Source organism: Diuraphis noxia, unplaced genomic scaffold (assembly GCF_037042655.1).
Source record: "Diuraphis noxia isolate RWA-SAM2 unplaced genomic scaffold, SU_Dnox_SAM2 contig0002, whole genome shotgun sequence".
Taxonomy (NCBI): Eukaryota; Metazoa; Arthropoda; class Insecta; order Hemiptera; family Aphididae; genus Diuraphis; species Diuraphis noxia.
The window spans coordinates 81,117,870-81,130,955 of record NW_028301712.1 but is presented as its reverse complement, the minus strand read 5'-3'; the positions used below and the strand labels follow the sequence as shown (position 1 = coordinate 81,130,955).

The 13,086-nt window shown below is 27.1% G+C and overlaps 1 protein-coding gene across 5 annotated transcripts in view; it reads right to left on the bottom strand.

Annotated features, from left to right (window-relative positions):
• Positions 1–12,815, bottom strand: part of tweek (transmembrane protein KIAA1109 homolog tweek) — a 30,292-nt gene extending 17,477 nt beyond the window's left edge. For 3 of the 5 annotated variants that reach the window (XM_015514005.2, XM_015513998.2, XM_015514004.2), the window contains exons 1-31: positions 12,507–12,815; positions 10,582–10,860; positions 10,311–10,454; positions 10,040–10,183; positions 9,858–9,958; positions 9,635–9,781; positions 9,456–9,579; positions 9,306–9,394; positions 8,394–8,492; positions 8,210–8,317; positions 7,530–7,667; positions 7,315–7,465; positions 7,077–7,232; positions 6,720–6,981; positions 6,465–6,654; positions 6,265–6,387; positions 5,994–6,194; positions 5,741–5,938; positions 5,534–5,653; positions 5,077–5,325; positions 4,000–4,172; positions 3,785–3,919; positions 3,519–3,710; positions 3,302–3,455; positions 1,653–1,798; positions 1,315–1,588; positions 978–1,222; positions 792–918; positions 628–729; positions 289–568; positions 38–226 (exon numbers count right to left, since the gene is read on the bottom strand). In XM_015514005.2, coding sequence (XP_015369491.2) covers positions 38–226; positions 289–568; positions 628–729; positions 792–918; positions 978–1,222; positions 1,315–1,588; positions 1,653–1,798; positions 3,302–3,455; positions 3,519–3,710; positions 3,785–3,919; positions 4,000–4,172; positions 5,077–5,325; positions 5,534–5,653; positions 5,741–5,938; positions 5,994–6,194; positions 6,265–6,387; positions 6,465–6,654; positions 6,720–6,981; positions 7,077–7,232; positions 7,315–7,465; positions 7,530–7,667; positions 8,210–8,317; positions 8,394–8,492; positions 9,306–9,394; positions 9,456–9,579; positions 9,635–9,781; positions 9,858–9,958; positions 10,040–10,183; positions 10,311–10,454; positions 10,582–10,825 — 5,005 coding nt within the window. In that variant the 5' untranslated portion in view covers positions 10,826–10,860; positions 12,507–12,815. The remainder of the gene's footprint in view (positions 1–37; positions 227–288; positions 569–627; positions 730–791; positions 919–977; positions 1,223–1,314; positions 1,589–1,652; positions 1,799–3,301; positions 3,456–3,518; positions 3,711–3,784; positions 3,920–3,999; positions 4,173–5,076; positions 5,326–5,533; positions 5,654–5,740; positions 5,939–5,993; positions 6,195–6,264; positions 6,388–6,464; positions 6,655–6,719; positions 6,982–7,076; positions 7,233–7,314; positions 7,466–7,529; positions 7,668–8,209; positions 8,318–8,393; positions 8,493–9,305; positions 9,395–9,455; positions 9,580–9,634; positions 9,782–9,857; positions 9,959–10,039; positions 10,184–10,310; positions 10,455–10,581; positions 10,861–12,506) is intronic. The other 2 variants (XM_015514002.2, XM_089221638.1) reach the window with 2 other exon arrangements.
• Positions 12,816–13,086: the final 271 nt, after the last annotated feature.

Here is a 13,086-nt window from a genome sequence, read left to right as displayed (position 1 = left end):
TCATAAAAAATAAATGTAAAATTGCATTTAAACATACCAATTTCAAATGTTTCTTTTGCATTCTGAGTAAAATCAAACTGTGATTGATCCCATGTATATTTCTTTGAAGATTGTGTTTGTGCATTAAGTGGACTAGGTTCTTTTTCTTTAGAATCTGTTCTAGGGACCATCTTTAAGCTTGTGAAACCTTCAGTTGTAGTTTCAAATTTAGGTAAATATCGACTACCTGTAATATTGCATTTAAATATAAGTTCCTAATAACAAATTAACTTAATTAAATATTCTTACCAATAAATACAAGACGATCGTCCACTGTATGCTGATAAATTGGAACAGTAAACGCATCAGATCCTGCTGGTAATGATGTCTGAGACCAATTACCACAACTTGTTTGTGATAAATGATTCGTATAAGTGGTGAGTAATAATGGAGAATCAACAATAGGCTTATTGATATGCATGTGCAAATTTACAAGTGCCAAGTCTTCTTGAGATGATACAGCAGACATAAAAGATGTACTGGATATTGAACGTGAATCTGATGAATCGATAATTCCTCCATCATGTTCCTAAAAAAAAAATGTTATAATTTATATACTTTGAATGAAATCATTCATTAAGAACATACATTATCAATTAAATTATGTTTAGATTTCAACAATGGACTTTGATTGGCATCTCTACTCATGTCCATAGCAAGTAATGTTTTTTCATCATCGGCTAAATCACACTGCAAATAGAATAAAATAAATTTAATAAATTGATTTGACAAAAAATTAGTTTTGTTTTTACTTCTAAGGCATCTATATTTATTATTGTATGGTCTTGATGATCAACTTTTGTATTATCAGAAACAGTAATATTACTTAATTGTGCTGGACTGCTTGGTATGATGGTTGTCTCACTTCCAAAATGATTCCTTAAACATATAATATATAAAATATGGATACTTAAATATTGTTACATTAAAATGCTAACTTAATAAAAGATTCATTTCGACCAATTCCACTGCTGTTCAAAGAGCTTTTTAATGAAGAACACCTGGCTGAACCCAACGTTATTCTATCATTACTCTTGAGATTACTAGTTAGAGTAAGATCTTCTTCAGCCGAAAAAAAGACTTCAGATGGATTATCACTAGTTATAGATATAGTTCGTGAATACGGGTGTTTTGAACTGGTCTGGTGCAATGAATGTATGGAATCAGTATTGGCTGCACTAATCTAAACACAAAATAGAAAAATAAAGCCCAATTTGATATTTTAAAACTACCAGTTACTCTCGCCAGCCATTTGGGACGAATGAAAATACATACTGAATTATTCTGGGCACTAGTAACAAGTGCATTATATTGAAGGGCTGTTGTGTTAAAATAGTCAACAGCAAGTCTAGAATCTGAAACACTATACTTTGGGCAGACACCGTTGTCAACAGCTAATGTGTTTTCAGGCACACTCAGTATGGACCTAGTAGTGTTAAACTTGTGAGGTGATTGAGGTCGTGAATCCATTTTAAGTACAGGGGTTGGACTGGCATCAATTAGACGTGAATATGGCACTTCACGACTTATTGTTTGTACTCCATTTAGTCTAAAAAATGTGTAATGAGCGATATTTCGCAACTGATATAGCTGACAATAAGTTCCAAACAAACCTGCTGGCAGCAGATGAATATGAGAAACGTCTAGATAATGGGTGTGTCGGTAAAGGAGAAGGTATGTCTTCGCTGTCTATTGTGTATGGTATATTGGTTGGGACATTAGGACTGTTCTTGCTTCCCTCAGACTGATCTTGGTATACCTATCAGGAATCAATTATACATTATAAATAAAAAGCATATATTTGATTTTCTTAAAAAATATGGTTATTGGTACTTTTTAAACTATTATTCCCTAAATAAAATACAACATTTATATAGCAGTTTATTAAAAGCAGAAATAATGGGACGTTTTAAGTCCCAAATAGCTGGATTTGTAAAAAAGCAAACATTTAATTATAAACAAATTGTATTGAAAACATTTTTATAACATATCAGACCCAAGACTTCAAATGGCTATTTTTAAACCATAAATATCTCATTGGTATTTTTACCAAACCATTTTTCATTGCTTTGACTAAAATATTATACTTCAATATGTTCTGAAGTGTTGTGATCTTCTTTAATATTACACAAAGTAATATGAACTATTCTAATAATTTATAGTGATAATTACGACATATTCAAGACTAATTTTCAAACAAATTGTAGATAATAAGTTAAACTAACTAAAAAAAATTGTTAAGAACTAAGAAAATTAACAAGTTATAAACACAACATTTATAAATTATACCATTGATTATACCTTATTACTACATTCCACATAGATAAATACACTAATATCAAGAGCCAAATGCTTGTAAGTACATTTAATAATTTCTATAATCTTATGGTATTTCAATGTTAAAAATATTGGTTGTTTTTAATAAGGTGCGAGCATCATACAACTTTGACACAAGCCTCGAGTTGGCCACTACTGCTTTATATTGTCTTTAGTATACTATTTGTTATTATGTAGTAAATTTTAATTTAAGTCATCAAAATTCATATAAATTAATATTTGATAATCTGTTGATAATAAGAGTTTGAAAATTCCTTGCCACATATTAAAATATAGAGTTAATTCAATAATAAATAAACAAAATAAAAATAAATATAAAACACATTTTAGCAAAAACCGAACAAAATAAATATTTAGTAGTGATTAGAATTTAGAATGCAATAATGCGTTTCAGACAAATACTCTTAAATGATATCTATCCCTTTTCTAAAATAAACAGATGCTTCAAAATCTGGAGTACAACATATTGTGTTGAACAGGTAAATATTTACAGACACCTTTGCACTTTAAATAACATAAAAATATAATTCTCTCAATAATCCAAATCACGAATCATTACAAATAATGTCATTATTTTGAAATACTAAAGATAATGTGATGAGTTACAGTGAAATATACTATATATGACAACTCCTCCCTCTTTAGCAAGTGTTATTATAACATGCATTTTTTTGTTATTGTGCATAAAAATATTATTTATATTATTTTTTTCTCACATGCATGATTGAACAAGCATTTTTTATAAAACCTCAATTATATTTTAATTTATAATATATAATAATATATACAAATAATTAATTATAATAATACATTCAAGTTTTGATAGAATTAAATCTTAACTAAATGTATAATTCTAAAACCAGAACTTAATTAGTATGAATAATATATATAAATCATAAGCATACCTAAATTAACTTATTTTTACCTTATTTACAAGACGAGTATTTGGCCATTGTGGTACTGGATGATCATGTATAACAACACCACTACCAATATTGTATGGTGGTGTATGAAATATTAATTGACAATCATGTAAAATACTTTGGCCGAATCCTGGATCTTTTCCACTTTCGTTAACTCTATGAAATAATAATTTTGAAAAATAAATAATAAACTTTAACTTTAACTAAAACAATAAAAACCTTAGAGCTGCAATATTAATGCCATCTTGAATATCATTTCTAGACGGTTTAAAGAAACGTTGACCATTTTGATTACGGCCAAAGAAGGCACATCCACCAACACAACCACATTTTCCTGTCACAAGGGATCTACTGTCACTTGGCCACAAAAACCACAGTCTTTTGTAACGATCATCGTGCAGTTTAAGGTATCTACAAAATATAAAAAATATAAAATATGATATGATAAAATATTATATAATGTGATTTAAATACTAGAAGCATACTTATGTTGAACAAGATGCAAATTTTTATCAGAGTCAGATAAAGATGAGGCCAACTCAAGAATAAAGGGACCTAATGATGCAGAACCAATTTCTAACCACGTTTCCTGGTTTTCATTAGAGATACCACTAATATTTCTAAAAATACAAATAATTCAATAAATCAATTTTGTAAAAAAAGCAAATTCTTAATATAGAAAAATCAAATATATACAAACCGATGCTGAGATCTATTACTTCCAGTAGTGTTAGTATTACTATTAAGTCCAAGTGTATTTTGTGCACCAGCACAAATAAATTGTTTTAGTTTTACAGCTGGAATAACTAATGTAATACCAGACTTAAGATGGTTACTATGTAAGTTACAATGTGATAGTCGTAATGGAGAAGCCTAAAAAAATATTGTCTAATGAATAAAAAATTATAATAATTCATTGATCAATTAATGTTTTTTTCATTTAAATCACATATTATATTGTTTAATAGAAGAACAGATAATGTTTATTTATTGTTATTTAAATGGGCTATAAACTATAAACTATAATAATTGGTGAGATTAAATATAATTTTAAATGAGTAACGAGCATAAATCAAAAGAAAAACAGTATAAAATAATAACATTACAATTATTTGAGTAATAGAAACTTAAATGTGACTACTAGTAATATCTGATAATATGTTTTATACATCAATAAAAAAGTAAAACAAATTGATACTTTAATAAAGCTCTAATTGTTTAACAGGATATAATAGAAAGAATTAACTAATGCAATAACTTTTGTTCTAATCAAGTTTAAAAAAAATCATAATAGAATTTTTTTCAAAATATTATTTTTGAGGATTTTCTGACATGAATTTATCTCTTAAATTATTTATTATCCATTTAATTTTCACAATATTTTCCACATGTTTACCAGCATCATTTTCATTTTTTTTAGATTTTTCTGTTGTGTATCATATAATATAATACTACATGTTATGATAATTAAATCAGGTTAGTATTGTAAAAATAAACAAATAAGAGTCATTCAAAATATATCTTTAACTATTACAATTATTTATAATATATAACTAATGTAATAAAGAGAATGAATCTTATTATGTAGTATACTTGTTTTTTAAATAGATACAGAAAAATTAAATTAAATTTTAAAGAAATATGATATACATCTCCTTATTTTTTAACATTTTAAAATTTCTGAATCATGCAGTTGTATAAATAACAAAATCAAATAATTATTTTTTCATGTTATCAACTATACTATTAATGGATTTTGGTAGTTTAAATATATTACCCAAAAATTAATAGCTGTACCAGACTCGACTAGATAGATATCTATGGCATCAATAGCTACACGAGTCATTCGGTATTTTATCTCGTCAGCTGTGGGACATCTATAACGCGCCTGTGGATCATTATGAGGACATGTTGATGGAGGTGAACCATGATGACATTCTAATGGTAAATGAGCTGGTTTAAGTTGATTTTCCGAATCAAACATTAGTAAGAACATAGTCTCTAAACCAGTCACAATATGAAACAACTGAAAAAAGTAATTTGGTAACTAATACTATATATAAATACAAAAATTAACACACCCAAAGTTAAAATACAAATTAGGTCTGGAAAAGTACTATTTACAAGCAAATTTAATTAATGGATAAATAATTTAATCATAAGTTTGGAAAAACTTTATTTAAGTTTTATAATAATTAATTCTTTGATATGAAAATTAATAAGTAAAATCTTACTTGAGGTGCAGTAGCTTTTCCGCTAAGTTTTCCCAACTGAATTTCTAATAACCACGCATATTCTAATGTGTCTTGGTTGAGATTTCTTTCAGCATCACTAAACATAGCATGGCCTCGAATCTAAATAATATCATATATAATATTAACTTATTAATACAAATAGTATATATAAAGTATTTGTAGATTATTAATTAATATATTATCTACTTGTAAAGCAGAAAGCATTAAATGTCCTTGATTTAAATGATGATCTTTTACTGGTCGATTTCCTAATTTATCACTAGATATAAGTAAACTAGGTGACAACAATAACTGTAACTGAGTGTCCTTATAAGATTTTTTCATTTCAAGCCCAAAACGTTCAATTATTATTACTGGACAAGGGGGATCGTTATCATTGCAATTCTAAAACAATAAAATAATGTTACATTTTATGATAAAAATATTTTATTGAACTTACCTTAATGAGATGAGCCTGTAAATCATGCATAGTAATAGAAATAACTACTTCCAATGGTCTGTATTCACGTGGATCTACTTGAATTTTTATATCTGATAAAGAACTACTATCTTGATCTGTAACTTTATCAGTATTTGCACTTTTTGGATTAAGTTTATCATTCATGTCAGTAAAAATTTGATCTTCTCCAAAAATACTTTCCTAAACCACAATATGAATTAATTTAGTATGTTTAGAACACATTAATCATTGATAAATAAAAATAATTTACCTTTAAATGAAAAAAATGCCTGAGCCAAGATCCGTACAAAAACATAATTGATGAACCAATTTCCAACTCTAAGCTGACTTTGTCAGCAGGTAATGTAGTTGGGTCAAATTTTTGACCTTCATCCTATTAGAATAATAAAAAAAAAAATTATTAATTTAAGTTTAGTTTATTTATTAATTATTTAAATAGTTTCTTCTAACTCGAGTCCAATGAATAGGAACATTTTGTGTTTTATGATGTTGCATTCTCATTGGTGAAAGCAATTTTTCTTCTTTTTCGGGTGTAGTTATGTCAGCTTGTGGTGGTGGTCCATACATAGGCATTGGATGATAAATAAAATTAATTGATAAAGCAACAATTGGCATGGTCCAACAATCTACCCATCCAAGACTAAATTACAAATTTCAAATTATTACAAGACTATGTTTTGAGAATATTAAAATAATTTCTTATACCTTTTTTGACAAACATTTCTCCATTTACGTCCATTATCATCCAATTTTGACCTGTAGACTTTTCCGTCACGTCCAAGTAACTTGGCATTTTGATTTAATGATAACAACACACTTCGACTAGTGTATACTTCAGGCAAATACATGGATAAATCTATACTTTCACCTTGAATCCAAAATCTAAGTGGTAATGTCTCAGGCAGAAACTCCGTAAATGGCAGATCAAATGAAAAATCAAATAAATCACCACTGGCCGCAATAAGAGCTTTATAATATTAAGAAACAGTACATAAAATTAGAAAAATTCTAATTAAGCTGATCTTTAATTGAATACTATTAAACTTTAAAAATTATAGTTACCATTTTCTTGATTTTGAGATGAACAATCGATCCAATTGTACTCATTACTTATAGTTATTAATTCAAATTCTTTCATAAGAACTGAAAACTTCCATGTATATGGTACAAAATGTAAAATATCTGGCCTACTTTTACTGGCCCAATCATTTATCATTTCTATTAATGAAAAAAAAAAAACGAATAAACAAAAATAACTAAACATTTAATACGTTAAAATACTTATTTGTTTAAGATTTACCTTGAAAAAAACCTTTGTGAGCATAAGTAAACCATCCAGTTGCTTTACAACCAGTTAAATTAAACAACCATTCTTGATGATCATTCCACTGAATTGGATAGTGGCAATGAGCAGTAAATTCTAATGTTTCACACTCTAATAAACTGCGGAACTTTAAATATAATAAAAATATATTAACAATATAAATTGTATACAAAAAAATAATAATGTTTTACTTGCAAACTTGTAGTTGCTTCTAAATGAAGTAGCTGCCCAGTAATTTTAGTAGTATACCCATCATGTGCTACTAGCCATGGTAAAGTAATTTCCATGTATGAACCAGGCCCGACATTTATATGAATTGCATTAGTTTCCTAAAAACACAGTTAAGGTATTGGTTTAGAAATATATATTTTAAGTAGAAAAGTCCTTAAATTTCTATTTGAGAATATCTTTTTTAAGCAATGTATTATGCACAAAACAAAACTACAAAAAAAATGTTGTATCGATGGAACAAGGTTAACAAATTCTTATTTTAACTTAAAATATGAACTTATTACGTTATTTAAATTTACTGGATATTTTTTTAAGATTTAGTAATGATTTTTTAAACCAAAAACCAAATAGAAATAAGTTTCAAACTTTATTTTGAAGAAAATTAAATTTTTAACACACTTTGTATCTACAATTTTCTCCTACAATTTATTCTTGATGAACTAAATTATACAAAATTACAGTCTTCTAAGTATTACACAATACCTAATATAAGGTTTAATTCAGTTAAATGTGACAGGTGGTTAACTTCTATAAACTGAACATGATTAATTTTATGGAAGTTTTTTGTTCTTTTTTAGAATAAAAAAAAAGTCTAATCGATTAGCATTAAATGATTAAAATAATTATGGTTTAAGCTTACTTTGTTTTTTGAAAACAAAATGTCAATTGTAGATTCATAAAGAGTATTCAAACGAATGTCAAAAGCTTGAACTTGACGTTTTTCACCAGGTAATGGTGGGTCACTAACCTAAAAATTATAAAACATATCAAAATAAATATTTAAATATTTATTTTTGAAAGATAAGGAAAATTATAATATTAACCTTAAGTGGCTGAAAATCTTGTGGAAAGAATAACTTGAATAAATGTTCCCTTTGTCGGTCTGCCCAAGGACCATAACTGAAGTCTGTCCCTTTTCCACACTAAAAATAAAATAATTTTAATTAATTAATAAAAAAAATAATAATTGTAAAGTATAATTGAAACAATAAGATTAAATAATATTAAATAAACCATTTAAAATGTAAATATATATATATTATATATATAACCCAGATAAATAAAATAAAGTTTATGAATTCATAATTCATATATTCAAATTTACTACCTATTTATCATTATTAATAATAATTTTTTCGCTTTCATTAAGTTGACTACAATTCTTTATTATATCTTACATTAACTTTACAAAAAATATTACTAAATACTAAGCATACTTAAAATTATAACCCATTTCTTATTCCAGTACTTATCTTTATTCATTATAGCAAAATATTTTTATCTTGTTGAATGGTGAGAGGCCATTCATATCATCACAATTTAATTTTGGTAAATAGGAATTTAGTACAACACTTGACATATTCCAATGTACATATGGCACAATTACATCATTTTACTTAAATGTATTAATAAATAACAAGAATTAGTGAAATAAGTGAAATAGTTATAAAAATAACAGACAACCCCTAAAATATGTGTTTCAAACCTTAGGGGAAATTAATTCCTATCTCATAAAATGAATTTATAACTAACCCTGATATATATTAATAATTAGGTTGTAATGGTTATATTTGGATTCTTAAAGGTTACTGCTGAAATTATCATATTTAAATATATTAACATGTCACAATATCACAGATATACTTAGGGTAACACAAAACATTTAGCAGATATATAAATACTTAAGTTTGGTTTTACCATAAAATATTAGCTCTTAAATTATTAAATTTAAATACCTTTATGTCAATTCCCCAAATGGGTGGAGCAGATTCGACAATATCCCCGTTTGCCAATTGTAACATTTCAGGTTCTTTAGGTACAACCCCTAAAAAATAAATGTTGTAATAAATAACTGATAATCTAAGATACTTTTGTTAAAAGTTTACCAGGTTCATCCATATAGTAGTAAAGTTCTATATTATTTGATGAAAACACAACAAAACCAGCACCCATGTATCGAGGTGGGTCATCTGCCATGCCAGTATATTTGGGACTTGGTGCTAATATCACCTATAATATTAAATGTATAGTACATAAAGAATTTAATAAAAATAAAAATGTTTACTTTGAAATTTTCTGCTTTGCATTTGACAAAGTGCATAAAATGATCCAATTTTGAAGCAGCTGGTTTAGTTGAATACACAAAATGGGCTTCTTCGACATTGACTAGTAAAGTAGTTGGTATAAGTCGATTGCCAAATACAACTCGGCCCTAAATTTTAAAATATGAAAACATTCACAATAAAACCAAAGCAAAATTGTTAATAAAATTAAATAATATAACTTACAGAAGACACTTCCATTTTTATCACAGGTATAAGGTCTCTCCAGCTTTTTCCAAGTACTGCTTCTTGTTTCTTAACTTTATTGTTTTTAGCTTCCTCTTCTTCTAAAAATTATAACTATAATAAGTATCATTTATTCAAAAAAAATTAACTAATAATAAATAATTTCTTTATTTTGTACTCACCGACACTTAATTCGTCCCATGGAATAATTGACGGGTCTAAATTGAATACTTTTTCTAAATTACTATACATTTTACAACGATTATATACATGTAGTTCAAACCCATTTAACATAACAGACAGTCTAGTATCAGAATGTGACAAATCTAAAAAAATATATATATATATAATAACATACCTAGCTAAATCATACATAAAAAATAAAAATAAGTACTTTGATATAAAATAATAGACTATCTTAAAATAATAATATAAAAAGTTATTAAAAGATACCTTCTGATACATCTTTAGGAACATAAGATCGCCACCAACGGAATATCAACCAGCCATCCTGTACTCTTATAGTATAATCTTCAGTGATATAAATAATATCTCTGAACATTATCTTACCAGAAAGAGCACAAACCGTAAAGGAACCTAAAATATTTTGTATTTTTAATAATAATTAAACATATTTTTTAAACTTATTTAAAAATGTTATGTTTGAGCAAATATTTTATTAAAACTAAATTTTAAATAATAATTTTAAAATAAATACAATTACCTATACTAAGATATCCTTTTGTAGTATAGAACTTAGTCAACAATCTGGTGACAATATATGCTGTTACTCTAGAATTGTAGTAAGTAATATAAATTACCCACACCATTCCAGATATTAGTGAGAACAGCATCCAGGCAAAATTACTATCCATTTTAATGTCATCCAGGTGAACATCAGTCAAGTTCCACGGAGAGTCCTCCATACGATTGGCTGGTTGATACATTAGTGTTGTTTCTTTATCCATTTTGAAGTTATTAAATTAATATCAATACTTCACATCTAAAATCAAAGATTTAAAATTATAATTATAATTAAGTATGTTTAGGAATATTATTAGCCATTTAAATCATTAATCATTGATAATCTAGTAAAACAAATAGACTATTTATTTAATTAAAGATATACGAAAAATAAAAATAATACATTTTATCTTGAAGAATTATTAGTGCAAGAAAAAACTTATGTTTAACCTTCATAAATTAAAATTTTATTATTCAAAAAAATTTAAGTACTTATCATACAACTATAAAGTAACCAGTAAATCTTTGAATATATGTAATTACTAATTAACAATTACTTAATACAATTTCAAGGATTTACAAATAAAATCCAATATATATATTTTTTTTTTTTTTTTGCGTGAAGATTCTTTAGGAACCGAATTATTAGATATACAAAACTACTAACATCACATATATAATGGAATCTTAATCATTAATCTGTCAACCATTGAATTAGTCACCATTTAGACAATATCATAATAGGTTTATCAGGGTTTATCTAAATAGTAAATTAAATGCATAACTTAATAAGTGTTTTTCTAACAAATACATTAAATTACATAATATTTAGTTGTTTCCAATAAGATATTTAATTTTTGTTTTCAAAACTAAGGTTAAAATTATAGTTTAATTTTTTCATATAAATCTAAAAATGATTAAAAATGTATTTTTCTTTATGCCCGTGGAAAATCTAGAGTAATTATTGTCCTTACCTTTCTTAGCTGTTTTAGTTTTATACTTTTTTGGTAAAAAATAAAAAGATGTAACAAATTCACTTCCCAAAAAAGTATTAAATAATTTAACCAAATAGGTCAGTTGACTAATATTTATTTTAAATTAATTAAATTATTTTTATTTTTATTATTTTAATAACACTTGAATATTTTCTAAATTTGGAAATAAAAGTAATTATGAATTAAACATTCACCAATAGAAATTATAATTGTTTAAGTAAAAATATTAAAATGATATTAAGTATCTATAAATATACAAATGATTTTTCTAACATTACATGGAAGTACAAGTGTTAAGATTCAATAAAGTATGGTTAAGCATAGGTGTTAACTTGCCAAACTGTTGAATTGATATACATTGTAATTGACCAAACTATTAATATATTTTGATTAAGAGGTAGTTTAAATTTCATAAATCTGTCATTATTTTAATGAAATACTGTAGTGTAACGACTCATGATTGATAAAATGTGTTAGTATGAAAAAAATGTTAATGTGATGATAATCTAGCAGTATTTTAAGACACTTGTTATGCTGACAATATTATTCATAGGTAGATATGTAACTAACATATAATAAATAATAATAGTGGCTGGTATGATTTATACAAAAACAGAATTTTAAAAGGACGTAAGAATCGAGCAAAACTAAAACTAGTTGTACTGTATGTATATAAGGACAGTAAGTTACGTCATCAAACCTGATACTAAAGTTTGGAAAATCACCATTGAAACAAGACAAACTAGATTTCTAGGGACCTTATACCAGGAGAATTATATTGGTCGTAAAAAGTAATAGGAGAATTACAATATTATTATAGTAGTAGTGACAATAGCAGTAAGTAGTTACTAGTTATCCTTGTAGTGCACTGGCACAACAAGTGGCGATTGCACAGCGCGCTCGAGCTTACCCGGCCAAAACGTTTACGGAAATAAACCTTCAAAAAGGTCCAATACTTTCGTCACCGGACTGACGAGAATTCGGTGGAGGTGCAGAATTGGTCGCACCCGAGCGGTATCATAGTAAATTATGATGTCGCTGGTCACATAACAACAATATTATTGTCGCATTTATAATTGACGAGAGTTTCATGCGAACGAGGGAAAACGAACGTTCAGCCAGTTGAAAATCATTTTTGTGAAATATAAACAAATAAGGGATCGCGGAGCTCGTCGGGTGCGGAACACTTAACCAACGACTAACAGCAACTCGTCGGGATTGACGACGGTGTTTTGAACGAGATTGTGTAGTGATTAGTGATTATAACAAGACACGCCCCTATCAGTCGATAACACGCCGCCGAATCGAGGGACCCCCACCCAACCATCTTGACTATAAAATCACACGCACGCCATAGTGTAATATACTAATATTACTCTATGATGCACATCAGCTGCTGAAGCTGCTTCCCTATCACATAACCGTCAATGATTCCCAAAGTCCTCATTACGCGTCACCATTCAAGCTGTCCGAGACCAAATGAGTCACTG